This window comes from Panthera uncia, assembly GCF_023721935.1.
Source record: "Panthera uncia isolate 11264 chromosome D3 unlocalized genomic scaffold, Puncia_PCG_1.0 HiC_scaffold_8, whole genome shotgun sequence".
In the NCBI taxonomy this organism is placed as follows: Eukaryota; Metazoa; Chordata; class Mammalia; order Carnivora; family Felidae; genus Panthera; species Panthera uncia.
The window spans coordinates 17,876,867-17,890,155 of record NW_026057586.1 but is presented as its reverse complement, the minus strand read 5'-3'; the positions used below and the strand labels follow the sequence as shown (position 1 = coordinate 17,890,155).

The window sequence follows — 13,289 nt, the reverse complement described above, 5'->3', positions numbered from 1 at the left end:
TTACGGATCCATCAGAGATTTTTTAATCCATTTAAATCCAAGTAAAGGAGATCAGATTCTGATCTTACATTATTTCTACATTTTTAGAACAACTTTTCACTCACAAATTCAAGGTTACAATGGCATTAAAAATATCCACAGGAAAAGACTGGCATGAGATAGAAGAATATGATTAATTGCTGTTGCATTAGAGTGATTTTTTTCCCTCTATTTTTCAAATTTCCAAGAGCAGGGTCACATCATTTTCATGGTAAAAATTATAAATTAAGAAAGAATTCAAGATTACAAAACAGCCGACTTTATAAAGTAATTCTTCAAACAAACGGGCAGAAAGAAGGCATTCAAGCAAAATAAAGAAGATGCTCCATGTAAAGTTTCACCAGGTTCTGGGACAGCTTTAGAGATGAAGCCCATTGTTAGTATTTCCCGGCATCACAGTCCTTGGGGACGGGAAGCAGTGAGAGCCCCCTTTCCTGTGACACTGCAGATCCTCACCAGGCAAGTATGACCCATGCTGGATTTCTACAGGTTTATTAGCCTTGTGTGCCTGGGGAATCTTAACGCACTTTTGGAATCTGTACTCGATTTGGTTTTATGGTGAGAAAAGTGAGGTTCACACGTAAGTACCACAATGACCAGTTAATGGGGACATCACCATTAATTGCTGAAAAAGCAGCCATTATAGGTGACCATCCTGCCTCATTACTGGCCTTCTGTAACCCATGGGCTTAGAGAAAGATTAGGTAACAGTTCCTTTTCAAATTATATTTCCTTCAGTCAAGTCTGTTCACTTAAAAAACAAGACAACTATATGCACAAGACTGTAAACAGATCTCATTCACACTGACAGCCCACAGAGGGGACTCTCCATTAATCACCCATGCAGGTTTTTTGACCAATAAACCCCAAATCGGTATTTAAAATATGTGTGCATCTATTAAGATAAATTTTTAAAACTTAGTTTTTAAATAGCCCAGTGGACATTCCAAACCGGTAACTTTACCCAGGGAGGGGGGATATAAATGCTTCCTGTATTAGTATATAAAAATAGAAAACCCCAATAAGGATTTCAGACTCTGTTCCTCAAGAAATCACACAATTTGTGCCCAAAGGCGGTACAGATACCAATGTAACTTTCTTCCCTGATCTCTGAATACATCTCCTCCACAATGGAGGTATCTGGGGGTTGGGCATTTGCCTAATCCCACGGGGTCCTCTGGCTGGGGTCACAGCTGCTGGCTGGTGAAGAAGGATTTAGTCTCCCTGCAGACAGGATTTACACAGAGCGGACAACTCAGAGTCAACTGCTTGGAGCACAGCTCGTTTGACTGGATGTGTGACAGCACCAAATCGGCCAGGGCCTGGAAGACGGGCGACAAGAAGCAAAGATTCCTCAGAAGCATCAAGTCTGCTCTCTCCCCACGCGTCTCCCTCCCCCTCCCATCTGCCCAGATAATCACTATGGCTGGGGGTTTCTTTTCGTCTGAGTTATGGCTACTTTGAACTGGATTCTATAATATCTTCGTTTCCTAAGGATCCTCGGCTTAGACAAAAGTTAAGATAGAGATTTTAGAGAAGAAAATCCTCTTACCCCACCTGCTAAATCTGGTCTCTGAAAGGCAGATCTTAAATCAGACATAGTTATAGTTGGGTAGAAAATAAGAAAATCGGGGTTATCTAAATGAAAAAGGAGCAAGAGCATAAGGAATTCGATTTTATTTTTGTAATTAATTGGAACTCAAAATGTTCTAATATGTGAGAAAACCAATATTCTGTAAGAGCTTCTCAGAGGATTACTCTCCGATATGTTCTACGAAAATGGTTGCAACAGTATAGATACCTTGGAGAACAATGGATTTCCATTAAGAGACTCTGCTCTTCTGATGTTTTCAACTCCACACTGAATCAAATGAGAAAAAGAGGGAAAACCACATACACATTTTATTTTCCTTTTTTTTTTTTTTTTAAAGAAACCGCTACAGACATAGTAAGTAAACAGACATAGATACATACACAACTTAAAGTCTTACTTCCAAAGTGGTCCCAGACTGCTCAGAAATGAAAACAGCCACGGGACCAGACACAGATGTTGATTTTCACCTCTGTTATCATAAAATTGCTCTCAGTTTCTATTCCTTCCCCCACCCTATTACCTTCCCAGAAGTGCTTAGTTTCCAAACCGTTTTCGAGGCTATATTTGACAGAATTCTCAAGTCATTCAAATCTGCTTACCATTCTTTTTTTTAATCTACCTTTCTAATGCGTACTTTTACAGACTCTACCTAAGCAGAATGTTGCTTTAATTAAATAAATCTTTATGCCTGTTTTGATTCCAATTGCCAAAAGAGGTAAATTAATTTAATGTCTGGTGAACCTAGATGGGATCCAATGCAGAGTTGGGTTTTTAAATATATTCTTACACAGAAAAATCCAAAATAAAACCTGAGGACTGTTTCACTATCATCCTTGCTTCCCTCCCCCAAAATACCCAGTTGATTATCCCCCAAATAATTAAGAAACATCTAATTATTGTTCACTCAGGTAGTCAAAATCTTCTTTCTAAAATGCAGATGGCTTTTCTGTTGCTTTATCGTTTAAGTGAACTTCAACTGACAAGGGAAAATGGTGAGATCAGCAAACACATGGTTCTCAACTTAAAAAGAGACTGTATTCTAAAACTTCATGTAGAGGGGCGCCTGGGTGGCTCAGTCGGTTAAGCGTCCGACTTCAGCTCAGGTCACGATCTTGCGGTCCGTGCGTTCGAGCCCCACATCGGGCTCTGGGCTGATGGCTGGGAGCCTGGAGCCTGCTTCCGATTCTGTGTCTCCCTCTCTCTCTGCCCCTGCCCCATTCATGCTCTCTCTGTCTCAAAAATAAATAAAACGTTGAAAAAAAAATTTTTTTTTAAACTTCATGTAGAAGTCAGTAACTGCAGGATAACCAATACTGGCAGTGGTCTTTAACACTGTTCATGCAACAGTTACAGGATACAACTCTGTAGGGCAACCCAGTAAAATATCTACCACCATTTAAATTCCATTTCTAGGAATTTTATCTAAGAAAATAATTGGAAAAGTAAAAAGGAAATGATGTTTATTACAGAGCAGTTTAGGAAAATACAAAGTTGGAAACATACTGATGCATACTGATCAAGGATTTGTTAAAAATAATTATACAGATCTAACTACATTTATTGACTTGGGTCTGTAACATATTTTTAAGAAAAAAAAAGATTACAAAACAGTATGAATAAAATACCATTTTTGTTAAACATGTAGGAGAATACCATTTTTCTTAAAGTACACATACATTTAGAGAAAAAAGGGGACTTAATTTTATTAAAATACTAACTTACTATCTCTCAGGGGTAAGATTCTGAGTGAGCTCTACTCTCAATGTGATGCTCCTCTAAATTGTCTGGGTTCTTTATTATTTTTATTATCGATAAGCAGTAATTTCATCTTGGGGGAAAAATTCAAACTACTTTTTAAAGAAAGTTGTTTAAAATTTTTTTTTAATGTTTATTTATTTTTGACAGAGAGAGGCAGAGCATGAACGGGGGAGGGGCAGGGAGAGAGGGAGACACAGAACCCGAAGCAGGCTCCAGGCTCTGAGCTGTCAGCACAGAGCCTGACGCGGGGCTTGAACTCATGGACCGTGAGATCATGACCTAAGCCGAAGTCGGACGCTTAACCGACTGAGCCACCCAGGCGCCCCTAAAGAAAGTTGTTTTAAACACAGCATATTCTCCCATCAAAACAATGACGTAAACTGTAGCTAGATGGTCTTCTTTATTCTATGGATAATCTATTCATCACTAATAATCCATTTGATTACTAAGGAATAATCTCGGTTTAGTAATGTTAACAACTGTGAATTATCATGCAATACAAAAACTTATTTTCCGAACACACTGGTACGAACTATATTTGCACGTAAGTCTCTTTAGGAAGCTCACGACCAGCCAAGGTCACGGTGGGATACAGAAGGCACCATTACATGACGTCCACAGACAATGCTGCAACCACTTTCCCATCATTTCTGTATCAGAACTACTGACACCCTCCAACTTCCTCAACATTTGATGACCAGCGTGCATAAACAGAACCCCGTGGGGTTACGTGCCGGCTAAAGCTCTCTCCAAGCCGCTCGCACCCTGTCCCGTGCGTGCCACCCATTCTCAGTCCCAGAGAGAGTGAGGTAGCCTCTGAGGCCAGGCCTCCATCGAGCACGCATGGGGATGACCAGGGCCGGGAATTCTGGCAGAAGATGGGGCGGCGGGGTGAGGGCTTCTGGGGTCCCAGAGCTTCCACAGTCCCCATAGAAACAATGCTATATACTGGATTCCGGTTTCGGGCCGGCCCCCCGCAATCATGAGATGGGGCAACAGGAAGTTCGTCTCCACTGTGAATGAGAACTCACATCCATCTTACATTATAAGACACTAAGGACGGTAGGCTTTATTTCAATAATCAGATTGATCACAACACGGTAGCAAACGGCTAATTGAGTGTATCAAAGAAGTCAAGGAAATGACAACACACTCTGCTTCAGTGTTCATTCAATGGTCTTCTCCTAAATGACAAAATCCAACAAGAAACCGTGTAAAACCCCAAGTAGAGGGCACTATTAGGCCCAGAGGAATGCTAACACAGTACAATTCTTTTCCTCCAAACTGGTGAGAAGTCCAATTATTCTGTCTTAAGAAAATGTAGCTTTAGTACTTCCAGGTGACATACAGTGTCTCCAACTAGATAAAATGATGTTGCTCCCCGTCACGGCTCGGCACCTGGGTTCACAAAGGCACAAAAGCGCTTCCTCTCTGCTGACGTGGAATTAACTCAATGTGTTCAGACGAACTCAATTTAAATGTTATTTGGAACAATGAGGCCACGGTACAGGCAAACATATCTATCAAAGAACATATTATTTTATCCCTTCAAAATCTTTTTCTAATTCCAGTATGGTTAACATACAGCGTTATATTCGTTTTGGGTTTACAGTACAGTGACTCAACAATTCTATGTGTGCCTCAGTGCTCGTCAAGATGAGCCTGTACTCTTCAGTCCCCTTCCCTTACTTGGCTCACCGCCCACCCACCTGCTCTCCGATAACCACCGGACGGTATTTTTGAATGATGCAATTATATCGTTGCAGAGAAAGTTTCCTTCCAAAACAAATCACAACTTACAAATGGAACCAATAATCACATTTACCTCGTTAGCCAGAACTTGAGAGTACTCGATGTCCAGTTCGTACAGCGTTTCAATGTGATCGCTGGTAAACGCTATCGGGACCAAAAGAATGTTCTTTCTCCCCCTCTCACAAAGCCCTTTGATGGTCTCGTCTGTTTGAGGGCCCAGCCAGGGCATCGGACCAACCTGTGAGAAAGGAGAATGAACACACACAGGGACCCCTTTCTGCCCCGTGTCTGTGACACGCCACAGCCCACCGCCCTGGACGCACACCCGCACGCTGCTGAGAGTGAGGGCCACGCTTGACATTCGCATTAGTGGGTTTTGCTATTTCTCTGTTAAGCTCGAATCCTTCTAGAAGTTGGCATAATATAAATAAATAACAATTTCTGCCATTACAACTAAAAGCAAATAATACATTAAATCAATGAAATTCAACTAGTTGCTTGACTTCCCCTCCATTTGACCTGCCTGCAGAGTTCCTTCTGCTCATGGTGAACCACCAGGTGATAGAACATTCTGCATATGTGAAAGAGCCAAATCTAATCATTTCATAACTAAGTCCTAAAATAGATGTCCTCAGAAAAGCTGACTGTAAACGTATGGAAGCCACCTACCTTGGACTGCCAAACCAGTCGGTAAGGGTTGGAGTAACCCAGCTTATCCATGACTCTCTGCACAGTGGCGCCCACCTCCTGAGGATAGGGATCCCCTCTGTTGACCACCTGCAGCAGAGACACATGGGTGTTCAGTCGCCAACACTGCGAAGGGGTCCAAGAGCCTTGGACTGTGCGGTGTGACCGTGTAAGCCGGGGACCTTCCCCACTGTCTTCTGCACTCAATTGCCAAACTTCCTCGGGTCTATTTCCTCATGGGCCAAAGGAGAACACCGCATTCACTCCTCTCTAAGTAGCTAGGAATATGTCAAATTCTATGTTCTCTGTTATTCGTAGGAGATTGATGTCTAACGAGGGAGGATGGGTCTTTCGGTTTCCCCATCTGGAATACGGAAAGCGGGAATCGAGAATATTGTGTGGACGGCGTCTGGACCTGTGGAATCCACGGCACCAGCTTCACAGAAGGGGCAAATGCTGGTGGAGTAAGACAGAAGAGAGAAGCAGCTCATGGGTTCACACACCAGGCTCCTCGAGAATATGACCTATACCTTCAAATTCCTTTTTTCCCACTTTCCCCACAGCAACGGACTGAAGGCAAATGTTTTGTGCACAGCAAGCGTCTGATAACTGGTCCTGACACAACAGCTTGTTAATACTTTTGAAAATGTTCAATAGGAATTTTATTTTTACTGCTTTAACATTTAGCTGTGTACTGACTCCACAACCCCTTATACTGCTTTATTTAATAATATTTATTATATACTATCTAACTAAATATTATTTATTCCCACAATACTTATTACCTTCTGACATAACATACTATTTTTTTTCTGTAATATGGTTATTATCTGTCCCCCACCCCCACTCTCTGGGGACAAAGATTTTTGTCTATTTTGTTCATTCCCATATCCTACGACAATGGATAGACAGTGGATAAAACAGTACTTAGAATACAGTCGATAGAACAGTGCTCAATAAATACTGTTGAAGTGAAATCTGGATAAACTATTTTATGATATTACCAAAAGTTAGTTAAAAAGCCATTAGCATTAGAAACCTAAATGCAGAATGAATGAGGGAAATATAAAGTCGCCATTAGAACAACATAGAAATAATCACTATAGGCAAGATCTATTGAAGGATGCTAAAATTAGTGAGCAAAGGTCTAGGAAAAAGAAAGCATTTGCCTAGTCTCAAATTATCTCACCTAAGATATTTTAAATTACAGAGAGAAAAAGAGTAACTTTACTATGTACAAACCCAGCAGGTACCAAGTCAGACAAAAGGCCAAGGATCACATCACCAGTAGTAAGACGTGTTATTATCATGTGCCCAAATACAATGCACTGAGAAGGACCAATCAGCATGGAGTGTTCTTCCCCGTACTACATAACCTCAACCTAATCGTGAGAAAATGCCAGACGTGGGAATGCAAGCTAGTGCAGCCACTCCGGAAAACAGTATGGAGGTTCCTCAAAAAACCAAAAATAGAACTACCCTACGACCCAGCAATCGCACTACTAGGCATTTATCCACGGGATTCAGGTGTGCTGTTTCGAAGGGACACATGCACCCCCATGTTTATAGCAGCACTATCGACAATAGCCAAAGTATGGAAAGAGCCCAAATGTCCATCGATGATGAGTGGATAAAGAAGATGTGGGATATATATACAATGGAGTATTACTCGGCAATCAAAAAGAATGAAATCTTGCCATTTGCAACTAAGTGCTTGGAACTAGAGGGTATTATGCTAAGTGAAATTAGTCAGAGAAAGACAAAAATCTCATATGAGGACTTTAAGATACAAAACAGATGAACACAAGGGAATGGAAGCAAAAATAATATAAAAACAGGAAGGGGGACAGAAACATAAGAGACTTAAATATGGAGAATAAACAGAGGGCTACTGGAGGGGTTTGGGGGGGGATGGGCTAAATGGGGAAGGGGCACTAAGGAATCTACTCCTGAAATCATTGTTGCACTATATGCTAACTAATTTGGATGTAAATTATAAAAAAAAAAAAAATAAAAAAAAAAAAAAAAAAAAAAGAAAATGCCAGACATATCCAGATGCAAAATAACTGACATTCCACGAAGTCACTCTTCAAAAATATCAAGGTCACAAAAGACAAGAAAAGCGTGAAGACTGTCAGGGACTGGGGGCTCCCGAGGAGACATAACAACGTGACACGATGCTGAAGCCTGAGAAAGCCTGGCCCCTGGCTCACAGCAGTGCACCGCCGTTAGGGTCCCAGTCTGGGTCACCGAACTGCGGTTGTGCAGATGCTGGCATGAGGAGACGCAAAGGGAAGGGTGTATGTGTGTGTATATGTATGCATATATGTATATACGTGTGTGTATATGTATATATATATATGTCTATAAATATACCCATGAACCCTCTGTACTATTTTTCAACTTTTCTGTAAGTCCAAAATTACTTCCAAATAGTAAGTCTTTGAAAAGTCATCAAGAAGGAAGGGTGAGCAGCAGCAAGTACAGGGGAAAAGAGAAGCCTGCTAGAACAGTCTGCTTCCTTGACAGTCCCCGTCTTCCCCACCCTCCCTCATCCTCGCGACTTCATGGCACAGCCCGGTCCCACACGGGAACCCGCGCAGCAGAGAAGCCTGGCAACAGGGTGCCCGGGCCCGGAGGGAAGGATGGGGGAGTGACTGAGGGAAGGGAAGGCAGCACCTGGAATCGTTCACGTGCAAAAACGTGCTTCCTTCCCCCCCCCCCCACCCCCGCCCCACCTCACCCCCTCCAGCCCAAGAGCTTCCGTCCGGCACGTCAGACACGGCCCCATCACACCTAGGACAGTTGTGAAAAGGATGCGGCCGGAGGGGCACGCGAAGAGGCTTTGTGTGATACCAGAAGAGAGAGTATGAACTTGTTAGAGTAAAACAGGCAGGCTTCCAGAAGGGAGGAACATACTCCCGAGCCTCCTCCAGCTGCACCGGCACCTGCTCCGTTGAACGCAGGAGGGGGAGAGCTGTCAGGGCTCGACCCCCGTGACCACCAGGTGGCAGTAAAGACAGATTAGAGGGGTGGCCCCAGGCACTGGGGTTAACTCCATTAACTCTGGAGTTAAACCCTTAACACCTACGAAGACGTAATTCTTCGCCTCTCTGGCTTTGAAAGCAATGTGCTTAGGGCACAGTGATAGTTCTGAGCTGATGAAACTGGCCGCTCATTCCACGCACATCTCTATACCCTGCAGCGCACTGGCTCCATCGTTCTCATCGGCAAACGGGTGACAGCTCAGGCACACAGGCGGTATTTTCGAGAACACCAGGCGCAGCGTGATAAACTGGGGAATAACCAGATGACCACTCGATACACGCCATACTCACTCGCTAAAACGTGGGCTCTGGTCTCAGCAAATTAGAAACTGTAATCATTTCCTGGAGTTCAAACAGCCCCTGTCAAGTCTTGACAAAAGAACAGGACGGAGTGTGAACGGAGGCTCTTCAGTGCAAGATACTGACTGAAAATCGGGTGCGCTCCTCCAACGGGGCAGGTAACAGCAGCCTTCCTCTACCTGCTCCACCTGTTCACGTATAGGAAAACTCCTCTACAACCCACCGCCAAGTTATCGTTTAAAGAGGTTTCATAAGACAATATTTATTCACAACATTATAATTTGAATGAATTATTATTCGGTTTCCAGGAATGAGTCTAGTTACAGGTAGCACCTAGGTGAAGTCTGAGATTTTAGAACTCGTCCTTGCACTGGGCTCAGGATGTTCTGGAAGGTGGGTCCCGTTTACGCATTCAGAAATCCTCTACCGCTAGGTCATCCAACAAAACGTTCTTACTTACAGACATGGGCAGTGAGTGAGCAGAAAAGAGAATGACCACCTCACTCCTCTTCTCAGGTGGAAAGTGGTCCAGTTCTTTCACGATGTGGTCTGCAAAGCACTGCGGGAGCAGCAAGAAAGGAGGGTCAGAAGGAGTTGGGAAGAAAGAAATGGAAGGAAAAGAAAATATTTTTGAAATGAGAGGTACAACAAGAAATTTCATGGCAACCCTCAAAAACTGGAACTCTCTTTTTAAAAAATTGCCAACAGTACAGCCTCCTCTTGCCGTGGTTCATCATCAAAATGGCTCGTAACGGTTTCAGGGGCCTAGGGAATTTGATGGGAAACTTCTAAAGCTCGCTAATGGCTCACTGAAAATGAACGCTCTGGATCTGCTTCCCCTCGGGAGGAACAGGGCACACTTCCAGATGGAAAGGAAACACAGATGGGAAGAAGTTGTTTTAAGATCTCTCATTTGCTCGGTTAGCAGGAAAACAGCTTACGGGGTCTTTCTAAATCTTCCTTAGTTTGGCTTTCAGGCCTATCACATTAAAACACATTAGACAGAAATAGTAGAGGAATAAGAAAATACTATTCTATTTTTACGACCTTTTCCTTCTGAGCCCAGCATCCTCGCTAAGTCAATCTTCATAACGACCTTCATAACAACAGACGAGAGGTTGTACGACTCTCATTAAATTCACAGAGGGGGGAAGAGGCGGCCGACGTGGGGGCCCATTCAGTCACATCTGCGGGACCTGGGCTACAAGGCAGGCCCGCCTCCGCCTCCAAATCTCTGTCCACCAGACCAGTTAATTCCCTCCGTCTAGTTGGCTCTTTCCGATTTACATCAATAGGTGCTGAAATACCCGATCTGAAGAGGCTTTCTTTCATCTCGCGCTTTAATCATTCCTTGTCATTTAACTCATAAAGCAAATGCTACAAAGGACATTAATGGGTCAATTGACAAAACTGGAATATGAGTGCAGATTAGATAAATTTAAGTATCAATGTTAAACTTACTGAGGCTGAATATTGTGTCACAGTTACAGAAGAGACTATTCCTGCTATTTCGATGGAAAGGGTGATTTTATAGATGTAAGTTACTCTCAAAAGGTTCGGGGAAAAAACACGTATATATGCACACACATGCACACACACAGAGGATGCAAATGCTGGCGAGTGGAATAAGTGTTAATAATCCGTGAATCTAGGCAAAGAGTAGAGTTCTGTACTATACTTAGTCTTGTAACTTTTCTGCATGTTTAAACTGATTTCCAAATACAACGGTTTTTAAAAAATTATAAAGGACGATTTACCAGGACCGCGTACATTTGCCTGTGTTGGTATTTTGACATATCAATGGCTAATACCATAAGAAGGGCAAATAAATTCCCTAATCAATACTGAGATACTATTAACCTTCCCAAACGCTCAAAGTTTGGTAAATAAATGCGCTAAGGTACAAGAAGGTGCCTAGAGAGTTTCCTTTTCAAAATTTATAATTTATCTACAGAGTAAATGTAGTAAGATTAGACATACACAAAACCAGTGGTTTTTGCAGTGTTTGGACACTAAGGACGTTCAGAAAGGATCATGTTTAGAGGGACAGTGACCTAGGTAAGGAGGCCCACTGTCAAGTTTACATAGGAGACTAGAATATGTGTTTACTCCAATTACCTCAGCAGCTAGATAAACAGCAATATTAGAGATAACAGTAGTAAAAAGACTGCTTCAAGTAATTACTACCTATAACAGGTAGAAACGTAGAGTAAGAGTATTTTTAGTGTTAGTTTTTAACTTTATTTTTAGTTTCAAATTAGTTGAGGCTTTGACTTTTTTTAAAGTTTCTGCTGGATAGCAAATCTCCTTGTGTCATTTACATAATGTTAAGAATCAAGCCTATCTATAAACTTCCACTTCCCAAAAATCTTAGTATTTTTCCTTCTCTCAGCTCACAGAACTACAAGTAGAAACACAATTTGTTACGGCTTACAACAGACGCTAACACCGTCAAAACTGAGGAGCCATGGGCCAGCCGAAGTGCTACTTAAATCATCCCAAATCCATCTGCGGTATTTTCGATGTGCGATCTCTCTGCAGAATGAAAGAGGCAGGCGGCTCTCAGAGCCTTCAATCACACCATCTAGGAGGGCAGATAAATACCTCTAAAATTCCCTTTCATTTTGTGAAGGGAGACTTCCTCAGTTAAGAGACCTTTCCATCTTTCTGCTTCCCCCCTTTTCAAAGGGCTGAATTTTAATGCAAATCTAATTACTCACTCGATCAGGGCAGGCAGATGCTGTGCAGATCCCTCCGTTCTCTGCTACCACATGTCGGTGCTGACCTGAAACCCCTCATTCCCACCCACAGGCCTCCGGGAGCAAAATAGAGCATACGGGGCTATCTGGACCCAGCAGTACAGCAAAGGGCACTGAGACCACAACCACACCTCTCTCTAAGGGAAGGCACCTTCTTTTCATTTGCACTTAAAACTGTTTTTCAATCTAAGTGTTAACCCCTGACATCACCTTGGTGCCCAAGGAACCTGGCCTGCTCCAGGGGAAGAGCAGGCCTGCTTTTAAACAATGTCTAGCACCATCTAGTGGTAGAGATTTTAAGCGACTCCAGGCTTTTAAAAAAGATGTTAACCTGGGATCTTTCCACAGAATGTCCACAGAGTGAAACAGACTGGATGAAACCCGAATCACTTAATATGTCTCCTACCTAAACTAACTCACAGGCAGAAGCGTCCTTGGACAGAAAAAAACTATATTTGTACGTTTTAGGGTAATTACCAATAGTACTCTTGTACAAATGGCAAAAAAGGATATAATAACACCAATTCAAAGCTATTGGCTTCTGAATTATAGTTTTAACTGATTCTCCAAAAATCAAGCACCTGTTGATGGAAATATAATTGTGTAGGCAAAATGTGAAATTTCTTCTAATACATGACTTTCTCAATTGAAATGTTAAATCTACTTTCATGTCAGAATGTGTAGATTTAGTACCTTTAAAAAATTTTCAAACATTTTGTCATTTTAAAGGCTTTAGAAAATACAGGATCTCTTGGTCACCCAGTTATGTAAATTAACGGAAACACTTCGTATAACCTTTAATGTCCTGGTTATTGGGAAACACAAAACTCAGGACACAATTCTGCTACAGTTTGGAACTAACACTGTTAATGTGAAGAAAGGAAAGACTCTAACCTTTAAACCTTTATAATTATTTTCTCTCGTCATAATAAATGAAGACTCTAATACTGTGTTTTAATCCCAGCACACCATTTAAGCAAAAGAACGGTGAGGCTCAGAGGGACGCCACAAACGAGGCAGGGACCAGAACCTGACCCACGCTGGAAGCTGGGCTGACGGAAGCTGCTGGCAGGGGCTGGCTTACCTGAATGAGGAGGGGGTGTGTGGGCCACCTGTCAATTGTGCTCCACTTCATCGCAGGCCTCCTTCCCATTTCACTATAGTATCTGTAAATGGCATTCAAGCTGCTGCCTGAAACATACAGGGGACCACGTAGTAGATGTGCGTTGATTATAGTGAAAATAAAGAACAGACTAGGGAAGGCAGTAAGGTCAACATAGGTAACTGCTTCTATACTGAATCAGTCTAATCGCAGTTATTTCAATGCTCTAAAATGCATATAGATTTAACTAC

General features: G+C 42.3%; 1 protein-coding gene across 2 annotated transcripts in view; it reads right to left on the bottom strand.

Moving 5' to 3' along the window:
- The window catches only part of FECH (ferrochelatase), a 37,569-nt gene continuing 24,280 nt past the window's right edge, over positions 1-13,289 (bottom strand). For both annotated transcript variants that reach the window (XM_049619875.1, XM_049619874.1), the window contains 6 exons: positions 13,021-13,127; positions 9,638-9,736; positions 5,813-5,920; positions 5,217-5,381; positions 1,841-1,900; positions 1-1,361 (listed from right to left, as the gene is read on the bottom strand). In XM_049619875.1, the coding sequence (XP_049475832.1) occupies positions 1,227-1,361; positions 1,841-1,900; positions 5,217-5,381; positions 5,813-5,920; positions 9,638-9,736; positions 13,021-13,127 (674 nt within the window). In that variant the 3' untranslated portion in view covers positions 1-1,226. The remainder of the gene's footprint in view (positions 1,362-1,840; positions 1,901-5,216; positions 5,382-5,812; positions 5,921-9,637; positions 9,737-13,020; positions 13,128-13,289) is intronic.